Source organism: Malaclemys terrapin, chromosome 2, assembly GCF_027887155.1.
Source record: "Malaclemys terrapin pileata isolate rMalTer1 chromosome 2, rMalTer1.hap1, whole genome shotgun sequence".
NCBI classification, from domain to species: Eukaryota; Metazoa; Chordata; order Testudines; family Emydidae; genus Malaclemys; species Malaclemys terrapin.
In genome coordinates, this window is record NC_071506.1 from 42874425 (window position 1) to 42899251 (window position 24827).

The 24827-nt window shown below is 40.2% G+C and overlaps 1 protein-coding gene across 2 annotated transcripts in view; it reads left to right on the top strand.

The window, feature by feature from the left end:
* Positions 1 to 112: 112 nt before the first annotated feature.
* Positions 113 to 24827, top strand: part of RAD54B (RAD54 homolog B) — a 118296-nt gene continuing 93581 nt past the window's right edge. For both annotated transcript variants that reach the window (XM_054019352.1, XM_054019354.1), the window contains exons 1-3: positions 113 to 197; positions 5771 to 5924; positions 6892 to 7072. In XM_054019352.1, coding sequence (XP_053875327.1) covers positions 5787 to 5924; positions 6892 to 7072 — 319 coding nt within the window. In that variant the 5' untranslated portion in view covers positions 113 to 197; positions 5771 to 5786. The remainder of the gene's footprint in view (positions 198 to 5770; positions 5925 to 6891; positions 7073 to 24827) is intronic.

The window sequence follows — 24827 nt, forward strand, 5'->3', positions numbered from 1 at the left end:
ACGCGCGGGTGCAGGACAGCTGGATGGGCGACAGGAACATGCGCGGTTGAACGATAGCCGGTGGGAGGAAAGCAGGGCGCATGCGCTTTGTGGCAAGTGGCTGACGGGAGCCGGTGGCTGCGGCGGGACGGTTGAGTTGAGCGTACCGCTCCGTGAGTGGCGCAGGGGCGCAGTGACTGAGGAGGCGGAGTCTGGCAGTGAGTGCCGGCGGCGGGGGGAGCAGAGGGTACTTGTAACAAGCTACTGGCTTGGCGGAGGGTGCTGAGCCCTGCCCGGCCCAGCAGCTCATGCCTGCAGGGCGATGCCTGCTTTGGGCATCAGCGTGTAAAGCCCCGTGTCCTTTAGCTAACTTTTAATCTTGCACGTCTCTGGAACACACTTCATGCAGTGACTGGAGTGTGAGGCATAAGAGGGGGAAAGGGAAACTGGCGTGTTCTCGGCATGCCTGTGTATGTTTGAGACAGCGGCATACCTAGGAATGGAAATTTTGGTGGGCCCTGACTTTTGGGTGGAGGGGCAATGACAGACTGTGCTAGCTCAGCTTCTCCCCAGATGCCACGCCCTCTTCCTAGCCCTGGTAAGTCCCAGACACTGAGCTTCACCTGCTGAGCTGGGCACGTGCATGGGGCAGCACAGAAAATGGCAAGGCAGAGTTGCCGGAGCGTAGTTTTCTGTAGGGCGGGCGCATAGCTCCGTCCTGGATTTCAGGTGCCCGAGTGATGCCCCGGGCTGCTGTGGCAGCACTACACCCTGGCTCAGATTTGGGTGGGCCGGGATGCTAAGTGGCTATGCCCCTAGTATGAGACTATTGGCAATCACCCCTCCTCTCTAACGTGCTCTCCCAGTTTTCTTCCAACCACTTGTCCTGTAAAATTAGACATGCTCTGCCTTCTTATCAGAAATAAGCTCTACCTTTCTTTGTTTTGAGGTATATGATACATAACCAAGTAAATGTGTGTTTCCAGATACACCTCTACCCCGATATAACATGACCCGATATAACACGAATTCGGATATAACGCGGTAAAGCAGTGCTCCGGGGGGGGGGCGGGACTGCACACTCCGGCGGGTCAAAGCAAGTTCGATATAATGCGGTTTCACTTATAACGCGGTAGGATTTTTTGGCTCCCAAGGACAGCGTTATAGCGGGGTAGAGGTATATATGTATATAAATTAAAGTAATGCACCAGTCTTGAACCCCTAATACAAGTAATAAGAAATAGTGCTGCTATCAAAGACATCAGTCTCAGGCATTGACAAGAAGATGATTTGTATATTTATCTACTTGTTTCTGTTCCTGAACAGTCCATACCTATTACTTTTGATTAAAACCTTTGGTAAAGTTTTGGGGTATAAATTGAAATTTGTCAAAATCTCAGATTCTCCTGATTTGTTATGGTAGAATCTTTTAAAATTGCACTGACCCTGAAAACCTTTTTTTCAATGGATTTCATTTAAAATTAAGTATCTGGATATTTTTTAGACATCTAATGTGCATACCATGTATAACGCAAACTTTCCAGATTAATTTGCACTATTTCACAAGGTGATAGCTGGAAGTTACTGCCAGTTAGGTGAGTAGATCAAGTTAGGTCAGTGCACTCCAAATTGCATTGTATTTTGTACCTATTTTGGATGTTCCTGATTATTATTCCTATACAAAGATTTAACCTGATGTTATTAGGGTAGGGAAGGTGAGCCATCTGCTGTCTCAGATTGCTATATAAACACCTCAAACATGAACAACAAGGAGTCTGGTGGTACCTTAAAGACTAACAGATTTATTTGGGCATAAGCTTTCGTGGGTAAAAACCTCACTTCTTCAGATGCATAGAGTGAAAGTTACAGATATAATGCCTGCATCTGTAACTTTCACTCTATGCATCTGAAGAAGTGAGGTTTTTACCCACGAAAGCTTATGCCCAAATAAATCTGTTAGTCTTTAAGGTGCCACCAGACCCCTTGTTATTTTTGTAGATACAGACTAACACGGCTACCCCCCTGATATCTCGAAGATGGTGTCTGCTCCTTTCATGATATTAAAAAATACAAACAAACTGGGCAGTGCAATAGTATAAGGGCCATTCTTGCATGAAATTTAAGGCTCCACTCCCATGAACATTTAGGTAAATGCTTAACTTTATACATGTGACTAGTATAACCGACTACAACAAGACCACTCACATTCTTTCCTGATTTATAAATTTGCAATACAATAGTAACGAATGCCTGTAAAGGCGGGTAACATTGCAAGCCATCTTTCAGACAAACACTGGAGAAAATGCACCTAGCTACCTGTACTCTGGTTCTGCCCCAAAATATCCAGTGTTGTTTGCTTGTTATACATCTTAGTGGCTTTCTTTTGACTAGTACTGCAAAGTCCTATGATAATTTGTATTTTGAGAATTCTCCAAAAGAGAGATCCAGATGTTAATGACGTGAGGGTCACCCCATCCCCATTATCCAGCCCGCTTGCTTATACCCATGACTGTCCCTGCCTCCCGTATGGGTGGTGGACCCTCACCGTTTATCGACTGTCTCCTGACCCCGCCCACCGGTTACCCACCCCTCATTGGGGACATTGCAGTGTGTATATACTATGTGTGCTGCCCAGCCCCAAAACACCAACATACCCCCTTACTCTGCATGTTACCCCCAATGACCAATGACTAACGCTTCAAATTTTCTGTATCGTTTATTTCTTTAAATATTCTCTAATAAAATTTTCATCTGCTCTTGTTAGCTGTTTCGTACAGTCAGTTGCAGGAGAAGGACCTGTTCCAACATGGGATTTTTTCTAACAGGCCTGGAACCTTGTGTATCTGTACAGATCTGCTCAGTTGTATTCTAAAAATTCATATGTATTTGTACATATAGGGTATTCTTTCACTGATTGCTTTAGTAAAAGTAGGAGTATGTACATTGAGAAAAAGTGAGCTAGTGTAAAATTATTCTCTTGCTTTTTATATTTTTCTGTGTTCTTTACATTATGCTTTGCAATATACAATATATATAATGTAATATTACAATAGCACCCAAAATGTCCTATGGGCTGTACAGATATATAATATACTCCTGGGGAATTTTGTGCCAAAAAATTAAAAATTCTGCACACAATATTTTAAAATTTTACATGTTTTATTTGTCAAAATAACACAATATACTCACACCAGTTTCAATTATTTTGGTAATTTATTTCAAAATACCTGTCAGCAAGTATATCTGTAACAATACAGACAACAACAAAGATTCAGGAAATGTTTTTTGACAAATAAATTCCTTACAAGGCATATTAATAAAGAACTTTGAGTAATAATTCATTTAAACTATAATATAGAAACGTATTTTCCCGCACCCCTCAGAAGTAGTGGAAAGGCTTGTGGGAGAAAGGGGTAATGGAGGAACTGAGGGAGAGGGAAGTAATTGCTGGAAAGAAGCCTGGGAGTGAACATGTAGGTTGTTGGATGTAGGTGAGAGAAGTATGAAACAAGTTTTTTTGCGGGGGAGGAGGCGGGCATTGTTAGGGAGTTGGGGAGCCTCCCCCATGCAGACCCTGGCTGACCCCTTGCCTCTCTCATTCAGTCAGACAGATCTGCCCCTGTCCCCATGTGTCCATGCACCTCCTGTCTCCTTATATATCTCTACCCCCACACTCAGCTGCCCCTCCTCTCTCCATCCCCATATGTCCTTGCACCCCCTCCACTCTGTCCCCATGTGCCCCTGCACACTCACTTAGCCACCCCATTCCCTCATCCTCATGTGGCCCAGCACCCCCACTCAGCCCCTGCCCTAGTCTGTCCTCCCACTAGCCCTTTGCCCCCCATATTTCATGCCTTCTCACCTGGCCTTACAGGCAGGGTGCTGTGAGGAAGGCAGCCTCTTCTCCCTATCTATAGAGGTCTGCTCCAGCATGGGAGCAGTTGCCCTCTGTTCTGGCACAACAGCATCCCCTCGTGGGTGAAAGGCATAATTGCAGTGCCTCTCTGGCAGAATGTATTTTCTGAAGGAAAAAAAAAAGATTCTGCTGAGGACATGAATTCTTCACATGCACAGTGGCACAGAATTCCCCCAGAAGTAATAGTAAAGGACATCCTTGCCCAGAGTTTACAATTTAAAAGAAGACTGGTCCTAAGAAAACATATATAATATGTGAAGTATAACCCTTGTAACTTGTAATAATGTTGACTGGTATCATTTTCATTGCTGTAAAAATAGTACATTTTAAAAAAATGCAGTCAACCTAAATCTTTCCATAGATGCATAAAGATACCTGCATGAGAGCCTGTTAAAGATTCTTAAGTTTAATAGCAGCAAAGGAACTGATATTGAATTATTATAAATACAAGAAAGGTAGCCACTGGTTGCATCAACAGAGCCATAAGCAGAGGCTTGCAAATCTTGAATATGATCAGGGAAAAGCAAAGATATCCCTTAAAATATGAGTGGTTCCTAGTACAACCACACTGAAAGTGACTAACATACAGGGTGAAATCAAATGGTGATCATTCTTCCATTCAGGTGTAGCTCTGCCAGTAGCTTCATACATGCACTCTGTTTGACTGGTTAGGTAAAACACAATTACAAAAATGCTTAGCATCAATTACTGTTTTATATCTAAAATCTTTTAAGAAGTGTTTTTTCTTAACAGTAGCCTCTTAATTGCTTTTGTGTGAATGTTCTTAGAAGGGTTGCTGCGCAGCTAGTAGACCACTAGAGTGCAAAATAGTGCAGAAAAAGATTTGTGCCACTGGAGTATACAGTAGTTACCAATACTGTCTGTGTCCTGTTCCCAGAAGGACAGAGATGTTTGTGTCACATGGAGGCCTACTAATCTTTGACTGTATTCTTGGTCAATATCTGTCATGTAATTAAAACAAATAATTCTGGAAACCTAATTATAAAATAATCTCAGAAAATTAAACAAAACTTTAACCCATACATTGTGTCCCTGTACTGCCACATAACATTTTTATAGTAAAAACACATTATCATCTTCAAGTTCAGTTGCCATAGATGCAAGTATACTATATCGGAATGACTTCTTGGAGTATATTATAGTCTTGAGTTCATCTGCGTGGACAATGACCTTTGATGTTTGGAAAGCAACTAGCATGCTGTGGGTGCTACTAGAAATAAAGGATACAGAGTAATTGTCCAGATTGTAACAGTGCATATAGAGCTGAGACTATACCCAGCTCTGTTCCCATCTTGATATGGGGAGTTTACACAACCATCTTAATTTATTATTAAAGGCAGAATTCTAATCTCAGATGCGCATCTTGAACATTCAGTACTCTGTTTATGAGTACAGTAATGGATTTTCAAGATTAGCTGTGAAGGGCACAAGAGAAGTTTCCATTTCCAAATGTCTGTCTTTATTAGTCCATGTACAGTTTTTAGAAAAGTAATTTGTATATTGTTCATCCCTAAAGTACCTCTTGCTCTTGAGAAGTGAATCATTAATTTTTAGGTGAAAGTGGAAATGTTAATGACTGAATCCTACAGTGTGGATTAGCAAAGATACAGTTTACTATTTCCATTTCTCTGTTTTTAATTATGGTAGTTGCATGTCTTGTTTGAACATCTTACATCAGTTTTGTACATATAGTATGTTAAACCTGAGAACTAAAATTGCTCTCAGAAATAATCTGAGATACAGACTCTGATAGATACTTTAATTTTTAAGATGTGCACGTAGAGTAATATTCTGAAATATTTCTGCCGTTAATGGTTCTCGCCACAAAAACCTTCTGTACCTGCTGTTTTTCAGACTGGCAGAAGTAAATATGAGGCGATCAGCAGCTCCAAGTCAACGTCTAGGGAATTCAGCTAAAAAGCCAAGGTTTATACCCCCAGGAAAAAATAACACAATCTGTCTGAAGAAAGAAAATGAACAGCTGGTCCCAGAAATTAAGTTGACTGAGGTAAAAAGAAAAATGGGATGGGGAAACATTTAGCTATGCAGCACCACAACTAAAATATGCCAACAATAATTAGTTCTTACTCATGCAAGTAGTTGTCATGCTGAATTGCACCTTATTCCTCAAGTAGTCCTATTACTACTCCAACTTCACCATTGAAGTAAAAGTGCTACTCAATCTGAGTAAAAAGTATCAGAATTCAGCATATATATATGTCTTACTGTAGCCAACGCATGGGTTGGCCTGTACTTCACTGGGTTACTGAGAGATTGAACTGTAAAATGCTTTGAATGTCCTGGCAAAAGCATTTCAGAAAATAAGGTCCTTTCTTAAGATGGTAATTCAAAAATGTCAATATACTGAGTCACAGTGTGGCGACAAGACAGCAAAGCCTCTGATATAGAAAGAAGTTCAGTATGTCATCATTTTAGTATATCTTTAATTTTAAGGCTTCTGTTGAATAAAATTCATAAATAGGAGTTGCTGCTTTTGCGGATGGCCATTTATATTAAAAGCACATTTATTTATTTGCATGTGTCAGTGTGTATACACACAAATATACACAGTAGAGGCTTGATTTTTCCATCCTTATGCATGAATAGTACCTTACTTTTCAGTTGGTACCACTGAAAATCTATGGGACTATTCAATGTAAGTAAAGGGTGGCGGAATTTGGACTAGAGTGACTTGCAAACTTACCATAGAGAAGGAATGATTAATCCTGACCTGTATAACCAAACTTCAAAATTGCAGAGAGCTACTAAAGTTTGGATGTGGGTAGTACCTAATTATTGTCTTAAAATGGCAACAGGAGAAATTTAGATTTTAATATTTTTGTAAAGTGTGAGCTGATATTTTCTGTAATACATTTAAATATGGAAAAGAACTATACATCTTTCAAGGAAAAGCAGATTTTTCACTTTTGCACTAAGGGTTGGGAAAATGCTATCCTGAATTTCTGTTTTTGTAGGTAGAAGAGAAACAGCAGAGCAGCTCTGGGCATATAAGAGCTCATTCTAGAATATGTGGTATAAATATAAATTCTACACGGGCTGTGGAATCTCTTGGAGAAATAAGCTCCATGGAAAAGTGTAATGGAGAAAAAGAGTGTGAGGCTGCTGGAATGAAAAAAGTAAATAGAACTAAAGCAGGTAAGAGAGTCCACTTTTTTAAAGTTGCTGTGATATAATTTGGAAGTATTTGAAAAACATAAGTCTGATTTGTTACTCATTGACATGACATGAATGTTGTATAAATGCTTAAAGTCTTGTAGTGGTAGCATTATCTCCTGTATTACTACAAAAAAAAATTAAAGTTGCTCAAATCCACTGCTTTCCTCAACCCCTCCCTTTTATTGGGTGGGGGATCTAAAAGAAAGTGGTGAGATTCTTGGAGACCAGCTGTTGGTACCACCTTTCTAAATCCTAATCTAAACGAAAAAGTTAGGTCAACCTAGCTGCATCGCTCAGGGATGTTCAAAGTCCACACCCCTGAGCCACATGGTTAAGCCAATGTAACCCCTGGTGTAGACAACACTAGGTTGACCAAAGAATTCTTCTGTTGACTTAGCTACCGCCTCTTGGGGAGGATTACCTATGCTGATGGGAGAACCTCTCCTGTTGGTGTAGGTAGTGTCTACACTGAAGTCCTACAATGCTGCCACTGTGCTGGTGTAGCGTTTCAAGTATAAACAAGCCGTAACACTTTTTGTTTTCTGTTAAGTTACTATTTTTATTTTTTCTGACTTAAGTTATTATTAATCATTACATTATTATTTTAAGTGTAGTGTGTTTAATTGGGCCTGACGTTAAAAAAATTCCACCACTGTTTATAATTTAAACTACAATTTGTGATTCTTTATAACCATTGGAATTGTAATCAAGTCTTTGTTTAACAAAGTGATGTTCAACCCTATTATAAAATGTGACTGATGTGATGGTTTAACATTTTTGCTTACATTTTTACAGAACTTCATAATATATGTTGGTGCATATGATCACTTGACTTCTTTGGAGCAGTTGTTAGGGGCTTCTTTCAGTACTTTGTTTTTTGAGTCTTTACCTGAAGTGTCTGCTAATGATAGCAAGGAACTGTGAAATAGTGGTTAGAAATTATTGTTTTGTCCTCATGGATTATGGTGACCTAGGCTTTCACAATAAAATCACAAACCTCGGTTTGTTTGAAAGGGACTTCTCAACTTTTTGAGACCCTCACATTTACCTGTCTTACACATTAACGCCTGTTCCTTCTGATGCTTATAATTTAAATACAAATTTTAAAGTGTTTGTGTGTGGTAGGAAGGGTGGCCAGAGGACAACTTTTTTTTGGTTTTGAGTAATTTATGGTATTCTATGATGTAAGTGCATGTTCAGTGTTTGTGTTCTCTGGGTCCATTAAATTGCACATTGGCAGATGCTTCAAAATGATATTCTTGTGGAGAACCTCTGTCAGCAGACTCCCCCCCCCCCCCACACACACAAAAATTGCTATAGAAATGAAAGATTCCCACTGGAAGTCATAGTGCTAAAGGGAGAATACTGCTGGCATAGATTTTCTGTGAAGATCCATGTTAGTACTTCTAAAATAGAGTTTTGAATAGAGGGACGTAGTGTTTCCTAATGGAAGAGCACTGGACTAAAACTCAGGACACTGGGTTCTTCTTCCCAGCTTGCCTGCTGGGTGACATTGGACAAGTCACTTCATCTCTTGTGTCTCGGTTTCTCCTTTTGTAAAATAGATACTGACCTCCTTTGTAAAGCACTGATGAAAAGCACTATACAAGAAGAGCTTTATTTTGTTGTTGTTATAAATACTGCTTAAAGTAATCACTATTACTGGGATACAAGCACCAGCTTCTGCTAGCATATCCCTGGATCCAGACTTTACCAAGACTTAATTTGTTTTCAGTATCCTTTATTTTCCAAGGTACCCATATAAGTCCTACCAGTTGTACCATTTCATCTGCTACTCAGCACAACTAGTGCAACGATTATGTAAATGATGTAAGCCATAAACTTCAGTCAGAGCATGAAACTTAATAATCAATTTTTTGTTAAAGCTACTGCTATTATGAAACTCAAAAATAATAGAAACCAGTCATGAAAATCAGATTCCATAGATTTTTTTTTAACTGTAATGAATTATATATGAATTTTCTAACCAAGTGGTAAAATCAATTTGGTTTGGCTAAAGGGATATTATCATGATGATGTAATTTAATTTTTATTAGTAAAAGCTGGGTTTTTTAGATGATTAAAACAATTTAACAAATCTTAATTTCTTCTACCATATTTGTTACCTACATATCATTCAGTGTGGACAATGAAGCTGGATTAGTAAGTTTTTCACTTTTTGTTTCTTCTGTACTGGCACAATGCTGCTGTGTTTTTAGGTTTCAAACACTGCAGGAGAATGTGCAAATAAATGCCTCAATTTCCATTGAAATTCTTATGAAGCACCTGTAGACGTTGAAACAATTGAGTTCATTTGGATGGTCATTCTGATACCTCTCCCAGAGAATGCTCTGCATTCACTCTTCTAAAACCTGAAAATTGACATTCCAGCTGCACATTTTCATTGTGTCCCTTTTCTGGAACATATACAATTGTATTAGATAGCATCTATGTAAAAACTGTACTCCTATCTAACATAAAAGAACTCTTGCTTTGCTAGCTTTAGTTTAGACTGAAAATATTATGTATTTGTTTTCTGGAAAATTTTACTCATTAAAACCATGCATGTTCTCAGACACACAACCCTGAAGAATTTTTGCATTGAATTTTAGTATTTTAGATGCAGATTGACAAAAAGGTCCTATTACACAACAAGCCATTTAAGTATAATTATGACTAGTGAAAAATATGATGCTCCTTCAAAAATACATTGTTTTGGAGGATACTTTTTTTAATCATTACTTTTGTTGGAAAATCAGTCTCTTTTGAAGTGGCAAAGTGTGGTAGTGTAACTTGGTGGGCTTTTTTGTATTCAGAACATAGGATGTGATTTGTTGGCAGCTAAGTTAGCTTGCATAATAACAAAGCATGGGGACTAGTTGTTAAAATGTGCTACCAGCACATTTTGAAAACTTAGAACAATGTTACTAGTGAGTGAATACATTTGGTCCTGTGATTTCCTACATAACAGGACCTCTGAGCACTATCTAAGGTCTGGTCTATACTACCCGCCTGAATTGGCGGGTAGAAATCGACCTCTCGGGGATCGATTTATCGCGTCCCATCGGGACGCGACAATCAATCCCCGAATCGGCGCTCTAACTCCACCAGCGGAGGTGGTAGTAAGCGCCGCCGACAAAAAGCCGCAGAAGTCAATTTTGCCACCATCCTCACAACGGGGTAAGTCGGCTGCAATACGTCGAATTCAGCTACGCTATTCACGTAGCTGAATTTGCGTATCTTAAATCGACTCCCCGCTGTATTGTAGATGTACCCTTAGTATAAATAAGTGCTACTTCTAAATCAATCCAAAGGAGGTAGCAGGAGTGGGCAGTTCTTAATGAAGAAGGGAAAGGATGGTTTTGCAGTCCAAGCCTTGGACTGGAACTTGGGAACTCTGTTCAGTTCCTGATTTTGCCACAGGCTTCATATATGACTATGGGCAAATCAGTTATCTGTGCCTCAGTTCTCATCAGCAAAATGAGGTGATAATACTTCTGTATTTTAGAGGGGCTTTGTAGGGTAGTAAGTGCCATGAAGAGGCTAAGAGCATGTCTACACGTACAGTGCTATAGCAGCACAGCTCTACTGATACATAATAATAAAACCACATCCGCAAATGGCAGAAGCTAAGTCAAATGGAGAAGCTCTGTGCACATGAGCGCTTATGTTGGTGTAACTTATGTCACTCAAGGGGGTGGTTTATTCACACCCCCGAGTGACATAATTTATGCCGACCTAGGCTGTAGTGTAGACCTAGCCAAAATAAATCTTATTTGTTAGAACTCTTCCCACCCATTTGTATATGGGAAACCTTACCCTTTATTCCTTTGTTTGATGTCCTGAGAGAGTGATGTGCTCTGTCTTTTTATTACTGTTATTTTTTGGTGAAGAGTGGGTGAGGTTTCTGTCTTCTCTTTTTTATTTATTTTTTTGGCTTTTCCTTTTTCCCGCATTTCAAAGTTTGCATGCTCTTTGGAAGTAGTATACATTGAGAATTCCTGGGGGCCCTGCCAAATATACTTTCATTGCTAACCTGACTACCATGGCAGCAGAGAGAAGAGAAAATTGATTTGTAGAACTGGTATCTGACACTACAGCTCTCTTCATATGAACTACTCCAGCAGCCAGCTGTTTTGGGGCAGCTGTGCAAATAGAAGGTGGCTTTTAAGAAGAAGGCCTCCAGCCAGATCACATTTACATTGGAGAAGTGGAGTGGAGACAGCGAGGTGGGGTGTGGGGAATCCAGTAGTTTATTTAACCTTGCCCTTATTACTCTTCTTCCTTGCCTCCAGACTAGTCTAGTGTCCTCACATTGGGCAACAGTGTTCTTATGCAAGAAGTTTGGATAATTTAAAAAAAAAATCTTTAATATATTTGAAAAAAGTGTGATATATCTCCCAGTATGAAAATTCTTAAGAATGCTGAGTTCAGAAGCTATCAGGGAGAATCTAGTTGTGCTTGATAAATCTTTCTGCCTTCTCCTAATTGCCTGTCAAGTTTAACTTGTAAACAGTGTGACAGTAGCTTGCATTTGGAGTGTCAGTGGATATACATCAGTGTCTTTAGGCAATTGTGAAAAGCAACATTCTTAATCTTGAAGTAAGAATCATAAAACTAATTGTTTCTATCAGTCTGAATTGAACAGTACATTTAACTGAATATTTTTGATCATTTTTTTTCATGGAATTTCTTCAGTTGTATTCAGCTGAAAAACTGAAGTGAGTCAAACAATTTTTTTTTATTATTATTCTCAAGAGTGTGCTAGGGGGACTTATTCAAATCACTGTGCTGTGAGAAATTTAAATTTAAATCAGACTTTCAGTTTAATAAATACAAATCACATGAATCAAAAACAGAAGCATATCTTAAACTTGTTTACTGCTATTTTTAATGGAAGCTTTAAAAGGAAACTTGAAATATAACAATAGGACAAAACATAGCTGGACATTCAGAAGATTCAATATCTGAACCTCAGATGAAGGAAGATGTTTCATTTTTTCTTTTTATAATGATTTACTGCTTTTTAATTTTATAAAGTAATTTGAAAAACATACATTTATAAACTAAGTATTACCGTAGTGTAAATTCAGTGTGAGACTAGAATGATTACAACATACAATCTCCAGGGTAAATCTTGACAAATATATTCAATACAATAAAAATAACATGGAAAGAGCAGGGAAAAGTGAAACCCAAATAGTTATTCAAAATTAAGAAAAAACATTGGTAAATAAGTTGTTCTTTTCTCACAATGGAGTATGTCAAATTTATTCTTATGTCACTAGTGATCAGGAAAAATATACTCCTTGCCGTACTCCGAATACCCCCCAAACCTTGTGAAAGTTAGCAGCACAAAAGGCTGCATCTTGCACTCTAGCACTTGTAAATTCAGGTTTAAGCATATCTAACTTTCTCTGACATACCTGTGCATGTAGAGAAAAGTCAGGAAATATGGATGTGGTAGCCCAGATATCCAGGGTGGATTTGATTTAAATCATGATTTAAATCAAATAGTCAGGAAGACTCGATTTAATCACAGATTTCTACATAAAAGTGCATTCTTGTTGGTTGTTATAACCTTAATACATATTTTTCACAACTCAGAGATAGATGTAGGTTTCATTTTTAGAAGGTATACAGTATACATTTTTTAATAGTGATTTATTTTGAAAACTTTTCAGATTAGTTTTACAGCTATATCAGAAAATGAATGATTGTTTAGTTATTTCATTTACCAAAGGTAACTGAAGCAGATATTTATGAAGTCATTGGGAGGTGAACTATCTCCAATTCAACAGGTTAATCATTAATATTTGGAGGATTTTCTTGCCATGCTGTATTAGGAGGAGAACATCACCAGACAGACATTTAAATTGTTTTATTTAACTAAAACAACAACGTTATGTATTCTGGATTTTTTTCTTCAACAGCAAACCTATAATATTTTAACAAAACAATCATATGAATTTCTGAATTTAGTTAAACATTCAAGTTTTTTAAAATCAGGTTTGTTTTTGTTAAAATTGTTTAAATTAAATATTTAAAAAAAAATTAAATCGACTATGGCAGCCAGGTCAACATGAGAAACTTAAAATATTGGCTTTTGCAGCTAACTCGGTCTTCTTCACCTTCATTTTCCTGTTTGTTCATAATCTGGAAAAGAAAAACAAGCTTTCCTGCTTTTTCAGGTCCCAAACGATTTCTCAATTTGGAATGAATTAGTCCAAAGGAAGAAAATATTCTTTCTACACCGTCAGAAGAAGCTACTGCTGTTAAAAGTGAGATTATCACTTCAACAGTCTCTGAATCCAAGTACTTAAGTCGGGGGTCTCAAAGTCCTGGCCCACGGGCCATCTGCAGCCCGAGAACCTCCCCACTGCGGCCTGCAGAAACTTTTTAAAAAGTTCTTTCATCCAACTCTCATGGCTGCCGGCTTGGGAGGGGGAAGTGGGGGGCAGGAGCGACGATGCTGCCGGCTGTCTGCTGCAGGTGCTGCCCCCGCAACTCCCATTGGCTGGGGGAGAGGGACAGAGGTACTATCACTAGTTGCCAGGCAGAGTCAGCCATGGAGGCAGCATCACTAGTCGCTGGGCAGTCAGTCGGGGTGGCATGAGGCCAAGGGAGAGGGAAAAGGGTGGGAAACAGGCTGGGAGGTGGTGTGAACACCATCTTCAGTGACATTATTGGCCTGCTGGGAGGATTTGAGGACTGGCACTGGCCCTAAGGTAAATTGAGTTTGAAACCCCTGGCTTAAGTGATTTCCACCAGTTCACTGGTGTGACTTTCTTTAAAACATCATCAGTAAACATATATTTCTTGAATGGTTCTTATTTCCAAACTGGGTCTCTTTTATGGCCTGCTGCCATTATAGGTTTTCTCTTCTAGTGAGAGAATGGAATGGTAAATCTCAAATCAATGAAGGCTACGCTCAGAAAGACCTCAAGACTTCTGGAATATGCTGCTCAAACAGTTCCACTTTTTTTTTTTTTCTACTGCCTGTCTCTCCCTTCTCACATTTATCTCCAGACTTCTCCTTGTCCAGATCTATTCTGCCCCCAACTATCTTCTATTCATTGAACTTTTTGAAACGTTGCACTTTTAGAGAGAGGTAAGGGATTGACTCTGTGTACACAAATTTGTAGAGGGACAGTAGGGTTGAGGTCTGTTATTTCTTACCTCTATAAATTATTTATTTATTTATTTATTTAAAATAATTTTTGCTGTTAACAAGCATCTTCTCTCCGGAGTGCTCCCAGTTCCATGCAGAGGGCCAGTTAGACAGGCAGAACTACAGAGTCTCAATGCGTGGCTGAGATGATGGTGTAGGGAGGAGGGGTTTAGATTTATTAGAAACTGGGGAAACTTTTGGGAAAGGGGGAGCCTATACAGGAAGGCTGGGCTCCACCTAAACCAAAATGGAACCAGATTGCTGGCACCTAACATTAAAAAGGTCATAGAGCAGTTTTTAAACTAAGGGCTGGGGTAAAGCCGACAGGTGCGAGGAGCACGTGGTTTGGACATCCATTAGGGGAGGATTTATTAATAGAGAATCTCTGTCCTAGTGAGGACAAGAGGATGGAAAATGATAAAATACAGGCAGGGTCTGATCAGAAACAGTCAAATAAAAAAGAGTCCCATTCAGTTACATCGTGTAATGGCAGATGGCCAAAAGGAGACAAGTTTTTAAAGTGCTTATATACCAATGCTAGAAGTATAAATAATAAAATGGGTGAACTAGAGTGCCTTGTGTTAAATGAGGATATTGATATAATAGGCATCACAGAAACTTGGTGGAATGAGGATAATCAACGGGATACAGTAATACCAGGGTACAAAATATATCAGAAGGACAGAAAAGGTCGTGCTGGTGGAGGAGTGACTTTATATGGGAAAGAAAGCGTAGAATCAAATGAAGAATTGTAAATGAATCAAACTGTACCATAGAATCTCTATGGATAGAAATTCCATACTCTAATAATAAGAATATAGCATAGGGGTATATTACGACCACCTGACCAGGATGGTGAGAGTGACTGTGAAATGCTCAGGGAGATTAGAGATGATGATCTCTAATCATTAGTAATCATAATAATCATTCTCAATAATTATTAATAATAATTGGGAGATTTCAATAATCACTATATTGACTGGGTACATGTCACCTCAGGACGGGATGCAGAGATAAAGTTTCTTGACACCTTAAATGACTGCTTCTTGGAGCAGCTAGTCCTGGAACCCACCAGAGGAGATGCAATTCTTGATTTAGTCCTAAGTCACAGGATCAGGTCCAAGAGGTAAATATAGCTGGACCGCTGGTAATACTGACTGTAATATAATAAAATTTAATATCCCTGTGGCAGGAAAAACACCAGAGCAGCCCAATACTGTAGCATTTAATTTCAGAAAGGGGAACTACACAAAAATGAGGAGGTTAGTTAAACAGAAATTAAAGGGTACAGTGCCAAAAGTGAAATCTCTGCAAGCTGCGTGGAAACTTTTTAAAGACCCCATAATAGAGGCTCAACTTAAATGTATACCCCAAATTAAAAAACATAGAGAACTAAAAAAGAGCCACTGTGGCTAAACAACAAAGTAAAAGAAGCAGTGAGAGGCAAAAAGGCATCCTTTTAAAAAGTGGAAGTTAAATCCTAGTGAGGAAAATAGAAAGGAGCATAAACTCTGGGAAAAGAAGTGTAAAAATACAATTAGGAAGGCCAAAAAAGAATTTGAGGAACAGTTAGCCAAAGACTCAAAAAGTAATAGCAAATATTTTTTAAATACATCAGAAGCAGGAAGCCTGCTAAAAAACCAGTGGGGCCACTGGATGATCAAGGTGCTAAAGGAGCACTTAAGGACGATAAGGCCATTGCGGAGAAACTAAATGAATTCTTTGCATTGGTCTTCACAGCTCAGGATGTGAGGGAGATTCCCAAACCTGAGCCATTCTTTTTAGGTGACAGATCTGAAGTACTGTCCCAAATTGAGGTATAATTAGAGGTGGTTTTGGAACAAATTGAAAAATTAAAAAGCAATAAATCACCAGGACCAGATGGTATTCACCCAAGAGTTCTGAAGGAACCCAAATGTGAAATTGCAGAACTAACTGTCATCTGTAACCTATCATTTAAATCAGCTTCTGTACCAGATGACTGGAGGATAGCTAATGTGACGCCAATTTTTAAAAAGGGCTCTAGAGGTGATCCAGGCAATTACAGGCCTGACTTCAGTACCGGGCAAACTGGTTGAAACTATAATAAAGAACAGTATTGTCAGACATATAGATTAACATAATTTGTTGAGGAAGAGTCAACATGGTTTTAGTAAAGGGAAATCATGCCTCACCAATCAACTTGAATTCTTTGAGGGGGTCAACAAGCATGTGGACCAAGGGGATCCAGTGGATATAGTATATTTAGATTTTCAAAAAGCCTTGACACGGTCCCTCACCAAAGGTTTTTGCGCAAAGTAAGCTGCCACGGGATAAGGAAGGTGCTCTCACGGATTGGTATCTGGTTAAAAGATAGGAAACAAAGGGTCGGTATAAATGGTCAGCTCTCAGAATGGAGAGAGATAAATAGTGGTGTCCCCCAGGGGTCTGTTCTGGGACCAGTCCTATTCAACATATTCATAAATGAGCTGGAAAAAAGGTAAATAGTGAGGTGGCAAAATTTGCAGATACAAAATTACTAAACATAGCTAAGACCCAGGCAGACTGCGAAGACCTACAAAAGGATCTCTCAAAACTGGGTGACTGGGCAACAAAATGGCAGATGAAATTTAATGTTGATAAATGCAAAGTAATGCACATTGGAAAGCATAATCCCAACAATATATATATGAAATGATGAGGGTCTAAATTAGCTATTACCGCTCAAGAAAGAGATTTTGGAGTCATTGTGGATAGTTCTCTGAAAACATCCACTCAATGTGCTGCAGCAGTCAAAAAAGAGAACAGAATGCTGGGAATAATTAAGAAAGGGATAGATAATAGGACAGAAAATATCATGTTGCGTCTCTATAAATCCATGGTATGCCCGTCACCCCATCTCAAGAAAGATATATTGGAATTGGAAAAGGTTCAGAAAATGGCAATAAAAATGATTAGGGGTATGGAATGGCTTCCGTATGAGGAGAGATTAATAAGACTGGGACTTTTCAGTTTGGAAAAGAGACGGCTAAGGGGACATATGATTGAGGTCTATAAAATCATGACTGGTGTAGAGGAAGTAGATAAGGAAGTGTTGTTTACTACTTCTCATAACACAAGAACTAGGGGGTCACCAAATGAAATTAATAGGCAGAAGGTTTAAAACAAACAAAAGGAAGTATTTCTTCACACAACGCAGAGTTAACCTGTGGAACTCCTTGCCAGAAGATGTTGTGAAGGCCAAGACCATAACAGGGTTCAAAAAAGAACTAGATAAATTAAAGGAGGATAGGTCCATCAATGGCTATTAACCAGGATGGGCAGGAATGGTGTTCTTAGCCTCTGTTTGCCAGAAGCTGAGAATGAGCAACAGGGGATGGATCACTTGATGATTACCTGTTCTGTTCATTCCCTCTGGGGCACTTGACACTGGCCACTGTCGGAAGACAGGATACTGGGCAAGATGGACCTTTAGTCTGACTCAGTAGGGCCATTCTTATGTTTTTTCATTTAAATGGGTAGATATCAATAAACGTCAATTTCATCTGACACAGTGAAATCAATGAGGGAAAAAACATCCATCGGGAACAGTCAGTATGAGTGTAGCCTCCCCTGTGCACCTCCCTTTGGTAACTTGTGCCTGCAGGGATCGGGTGTCACTGGCCCTCCTGCGATTCAGGGAGTTCTCTGCAGCTTTGCTGTCATGGCCCCCTTCTCCCAATCACTAGCCAGGAATGTGGGGGCTGTCCCCAGGCAGGAACTGTTCAGCAGTGGGGTGGCCTCCCCTGCAGCCCTGTCTGGTGGGTCTGCTCTCTTGGGCCAGGACCGCAGCCTTACACCTGGGTGTGCTGAGCCCCTGGGCTGTGCAGGGAGCCCCCTGAATTCTCCACTCTGAGTGCTGGGAACCCCATAGAGCCCCGCTGTCAGTGTGGCCTTAATCCCATCCCTTCCCTCCCCCCCCATTACTTTTCTGCAACTATAACAATAAAAAATTAAATAAATAAATCTTTTTTACATTTTTTTGCAATTTAAAAAAAAATCAAATTATCATAGACTCTAAGGCCAGAAGAGACCATCATGATCATCTAGTCTGACCCCCTGCACGTTGCAAGTCACAGAACCTCACCTGCCCACTCTGGTAATAGGCCCATAACTTTTGGCTAAGTTACTGAAGTAATCAAATCTTGATGTAAAGACTTCAAGTTACAGAGAATCCACCATTTGCTCTAGTTCATATCAGCAAGTGACCTGTGCCCCATGCTTCAGAGGAAGGCAAAAAAACCCCGAGGTTTCTGCCAATCTGACCTGGGGGGAAAAGTCCTTCCCAACCCCAAATATAGCAGTCAGTTAGATCCTGAGCATGTTGTTGAAACCCACCGGCCAGATATCTGGGCAAGAATTCTCTGTAGTAATTTAGAGCTCTCCCCATCTAGTGTCCCGTCTCTGGCCATTGGAGCTATTTGCTAATAGGAGTCGCAGATGGGGCATATGCCATTGTAGGCAATCTCATCTTACCATCTGCTCCATGAATTTATCAAGCTCAGTCTTGAAACAAGTTAGGATCTTTGCCTCCTCTACTTCCCAGGGAAGGCTGTTCTAGAACTTCACTCCTCTGATGGTTAGAAACCTTTGTCTAATTTCAAGACTAAAAGTATTGATTGCCAGTTTATATCCATTTGTTCTTGTACCAACGTTGGCCCTTAACTTAAATAACTCCTCTCCTTCTTCTCTGATGTTTGCTGTCTCTAAATACATCAGAGGGATAATCATATCTTCCCTCAGCTTTTTATTTTGTTAGGCTAACCAAGCCAAGTAACCCTTCTCTGCACCTGTTCCATGTTTCTTAAACATGGGGAAACAGAACTGCACACAGTGTTCCAGATGAGGTCTTCCCATTGCCTTGTATAATGATTATAACAGTTCCTTATCTCTGCTGGAAATACCTTGCTTGATGCATCCTAGGATTCCATTAGCCTTTTTCATAGGCACATTGCATTTGGCATCTCATAGCCATTCTGTGATGGACTAATACACCCAGAGCTTTCTCCTCCTCTGTCACTTCCAACTGATAGGTCCCCAAAACATAGCAGAAATTCTTGTTGTTAATCCCTAAATGCATTACCTTGTACTTTGCACTATTAAATTTCAACCCATTTCTATAACTGCAGTTTTCAAGATTGTCCAAATCTTTTTGTATGATATTCCAGTCCTCCTCCATACTGGCAATACCTCCCAACTTTGTGTCATCCACAAATTCTGCCACACTTGTTAATCTTAGTCATGAAGACAGTAATTTTGTAAACTGCAAGTTTGAAGGATTAATGTCAGTGTAAGTGTGATGTAGTAGGGGAATGTCAAAAGTAATAATATGTACAACTCTGTTATGTTCTCCTTCTTCCTGCACCTCAGTTTGAAGTACAGATCAGAGTTCTGTCTTTTCAGGACTTTTCAGAAGGCATTACAAGTTAATCCTCAGGGCTATTGTATGTAAAACCCCGATAATTAGCTGTTCCCAGTCAGCTTCTTAATAAACAAACATTAATGCACAGAAGCACTGTAAATAGTACTTGGAATACTATGAATAACTTTTAAACAAGAGGAGTTAGACAATAAATCTGTGTGATATTCTTTATACAGATGTCCCCACTTTGTTGCTTTTACATATATTTAAATATTTAGTTCCAACATAACTTCTCTAACAGTGAGGGTAATTAACCATTGGAGCACCTTACCAAAGGTTGCAGTGGATTCTCATTTCCTGGAAGTTTTAAAATCAAGATTGGATGTTTTTGTAGAAGATCTGCTCTAGTTCAAACAGCAATTATTTGGGGGAAGTTTTATAATATATAATATATGGAGATATACCTATCTCATAGAACTGGAAGGGACCCTGAAAGGTCATCGAGTCCAGCCCCCTGCCTTCACTAGCAGGACCAAGTACTGATTTTTTTCCCCCAGATCCTTAAGTGGCCCCCTCAAGGATTGAACTCACAACCCTGGGTTTAGCAGGCCAACGTTCAAACCACTGAGCTATCCCTCCCCCCATGTCCTGTATTATGCAGGAGGTTACACTAGATGATCACAATGGTCCCTTCTGGCCTTGGAATCTATGAATTTATACTTCAGCGCGCGCACACACTCTCACGCATTCCTTGCTAATCTTTTTAGAGAGGGTTTCTCAGTCTTTATAGTGCAACCATAAGGTGTAGCATGTGTCACCTGGACTCTTCAGAGCTTGAGAAAAATGGTAGCATCTCAGTCCTTATCCAAAAAATTCAGAATCCTGTAAAGCAAACAAACAGTCTGGGGATCTCCACAGCAGCATTCCAGCTCTGGGGTTGACTAGGTCTCAGTTGCTGGTAATATAAAAATGTGTAACCTGTATCCAAAGCAGCAAAGGTCTTGAGACCCAGCACTCATAGCAGAGACATCTCTTGGTCCTGTGTCAATCAGCTGCTAAATCCACAAGGCTGTCTTCAATTCCTATATTTCTCATCTTCCCCTCTGAGCTCTGGTTGGCTCAGCTCTCAGAGGGTAAAAGGGGGTGACCGCAAACAAAATTTTATAGGTAACTCTAAAAATATTCCAACTAAAATCCCTGTTCCCCCCTTCCCCCCCCCCGTTGCTTTTCTCCCTTTCTTTGGGCCAAAGAAAGTCAAATACTGCCAACATATGGCATGTCGGTTGTGCTCCTATTTAAACAAATGACATCCCTGCAATCTGATGACATCTGTGACCCACAATAATATCCTATCTACATCTGTCTGCAAAGTCAGGTAGTAAAGAAAGGTAGTGATAAAGTATCACTTGGAGATCTTGGGTCTCCAGAAAAGTACAGAATCAAGGACTAGTCCCCAAGTTTGACTGGGTTGACTTCTAGCTCTACCTGGTCAGGCAGTCTCACCACATCTGTGCTACCCTCCACAGATGTTGTGATGGGAAAAGGCAGTTTCACCTTAGCTGCAGTGGAGTGCTCATATCATGAAATTTCCCTTGATTTTCATCAAGTGAAGTACTCTGATTTGGGTCAAATTCCTCCGCCAGTGTCTTAAGTTCAGATTGCAGAGTCAAATCAAATGAAGATTGTGTGAAGTCTGCACACCTGCATTAGATCCCTTCTGTTGATAACTCCTGTTTACTTGAGTCTCTTCCAGCAACTCTACCTCTCTTATCTTTGGAACAGATGCTTTAATGTTCAAAAGCTTGACAGGCTTTTCTACAGTAGCATTCCGTCTGAGACGACGCTTACAGATCTGATATTTCCTCTCCACCACTCAGGTCATTCGAGGCCAATAAAATTAACTGCTAGCCACTTCTAACATTTTCTCTACTCCTGTGTGGCCCATTTCATTGTGGATTCTAAAGCACAGTTTCTATGAGTGCAGGGACTCACTAGCTGTCCCTGACCTTCTCCTCTCCTCTGAACCTTCCTGTATAAAATCTCATCTGACAGGAAGAGTTTTGGCCATTCTTGCAAGTATAGTTGGGTCTCATAGTTCTGCTCCTTCTCCTCATTCTGACTTGGTCTATGGCGAGACTTCAGAAAGTGAATCACATGTGCTGTATGCTTTCCAGTCAATGGGAATAGAATTTTGGGCACTTGGTCTTCCAGGCCATGGACTTGGAGTTTGAAACTCATGTGGTATGCTGTCCTCATCATAAGACAGTGTCTCCAAATCCTGTAAAAAGCAACAAAGGCTCCTGTTCAGATTCAGACTAACACGGCTACCCCTCTGATACTTGTCTCCAAATCCTGTAGCATGAGCTGCTGATTCTTCTTCAGGATGATCCTCCTGAGATCTAACTTGTACTCCAGGCATCTGCAAGATTGCTGTCTGTACTCTTCGTACAAATCCTCCAACAGGGAGCTTTGCTTGGGGAAAATCTCCCCAAGATTTTCCCCAAGCAGGAAAATCTCCTGTTCTTCTCTTTTAACTTTGAGTTTATGCCACCCTGAATATCTGCTGATCAGGTGTTGGTGCAGTAAATGGGGTTAGGAGTATTCTCACAGTCTCCTATGAAATGTCCTTCCTGTCCACAGTTGAACACATGTTCTTTTTTTTGATCTGGGTATCATTCGCTTTTCAGTTTCTTTAGGCTTCTGAGGGACCTAATGTCCTTCTGAACTAGGTTGAGCAGGTCTTGGCCTAGAAATCTGCAATTGAGTCAACTGCTGCTCAGCGAAGGAGAGCTGTGATAGCTCCTTTTCTTGAATAGTCCTATGTTAACATGCAAAATTGTGCTCTATCTCACTATTTCAGAATACATTTGGCTGCAATGTACAGGCAAGCTGTGCAATAAAGTTATTAAATTTGGGGCACAATTCAAGGAAATGTCCCGTACAAATAATGTAAATATTCAGTAACTAGCTAAACAAACAAAAAGACATAGGAAAAATTGTAATAGAAAGATTATAATACATGTAAGAAGAAATAAATAAACTTGGATATTTTATATCCACATGCATCAAATTGTTTATTGCACTGTCTGCACAGTACAGGAAATTTTGTAATGTCGAAACAAATCCCGATTTAGTAGATTAATTTATAGTGCTGTTCCCTGGACAGTAAGACTTGTGAGGATTGACTGCAGAGTCCATATTTGTTTTGGGGGATATTGACTTGTGGCTTTAGGTGGATATGAATGGTCCATCCAGAAAGGTTGTTAAATTTTCCTTTGCCTCCTTTCTGAATTTGGTCTGTCAGATAGACTTGTACAGGGGCAAGTGGGGTTATGTTGACAGTAACAGCCATTCTTGCGGGGGAGGTAAGAGACTCCTATTGTTTGGCATTTGTTTGGATGTGAAATATTGTGTGCAGGAGTAGAAGGCCTATTTAAAAAGCTGTTTACCTTTAAATAAAGGAACACAAGTAAGTTTAAGTTTTATTCCCTTCCCTCCCCCCTCCCCCCCCCCCCCGACCTATGTACTAGCTTGGTTCTGGCTAGCAGTAGCGCATTTTCAGCTGTGGTGACTGTCTCTTCATTGAGAATGACCATGTTGAATTTTGCTGCTGTGCTAGGAATACAGTAGTCTGAGTGCAGGGGGGTAATTGTTTGTGCGGGGTTGGTGAGGTAAGATGACGCAGGAGAAAAGTGTGCGCATAAACCTGTATCATGTTTGATTTTAATCTCATTGGTTTTGACTGTTTACTTTCAGGAGCCAGGGTGTTAGTTGATTGCTGAGCTGGCTCCTCAAATCATGCTGTTCACTGGAAGGAGAGTGTTTTAATAATCATGCCCCATGACTTAAGATTGTGATCTCTGACTTTGCATGTGTAACTGAGATCACCTAGCTGGATGCCACTACAGGACATTATTGGCGCAATAATCTTTAGCTGGGTATTTGGCTCTGCATAGAGGGAGTATCAGGGAATGTGGTGTAACTGTGTTGTTTGTTTCTGACCTCAGTTACAGGAGACTGCTTGCCCCTAAACTAGATGTGATTGTGAGTCTCCATCTTGAATGTAAGTCCCAAGATGAGATTAAGGTGGGCCAAGAGTTGGTATACACATTGCAGAAGAGTCACATCAGAACCCCTTTGTTAATTTATTGCCATTACTAATTGTAACAGTAATGGAGTTGCCAAGACTGATAGTGCTTAGCGGCATCAGTGTCTACGCAGATGATGATGGTTTTTCTGAGTTGGCTGAGGGTTTCGTGATACTATGATAACTGTGGGACTGTGTCATGTGGATTCTGATTAATTTGCTAGAGCTGGCCACAGTCTGGATCTAATGTTTGTGATAGGATAAAGATTGGGTGTATGAGGCTTGTCGTTGATCAACCATTGCTTCCTTTAATTTAGGGTCACTTTTCATGTCATAAAAAATTCTGTGGTTGCTTAGGCTGACAGCTTCTTGATGTTTGTGGAATACATCAACAAGGCACTTTGCTATTAGATGAAAGTTATCATTTATGTTTTTCTTTTTTAGCGGGAAGGAAGCAACCCTGGCTGAAATGAGTCCATGCTCAAAAACCTACTCTTGGTATTTATTAATGGTCTGACATTGCCTAGTCTCAAGATTTCCTTTGTAACTCCATGAATACCTACTCACAGTGGAATTTTTCATCATTTGGTCTAGCTGCAGGTCTTAAGACAGTGTTAGTTGTGTGATGGAGTGTTAACTGTTAGATCTGAGATGGCTTTTCATACTATTCATGTTAGCTCTATCACCTGTATTCAGTACCATTAATCATCAAGTATTTCTACTGCATGGACTCATTGGGGATAATTAGATTTCTTTGGGTCCTGTCTACACTTTTGTTACAGATCAAGTGGGGTGCCCCCTACCCTCCCACAGGACTGCTATGAGGGGAATCGAAGTCCTTGGCTACACTGGCGCTGTACAGCGCTGCAACTTGCTGCGCTCGGGGGTGTGAAAACGCCCCCCCCCCCGAGTGCAGCGCTGTACAGCACGAGTGTAATCAGCGCCTGCAGCGCTGCACACTCCCTCGCAGTGCTGCAAGCTACTCCCCTCGGAGAGGTGGAGTACTTGCAGCGCTGCGAGAGAGCTCTCGCAGCTCTGGCGGCGTGACTACGCTCGTGCTTCACAGTGCTGCCGCGGCAGCGCTGTGAATCCCCAA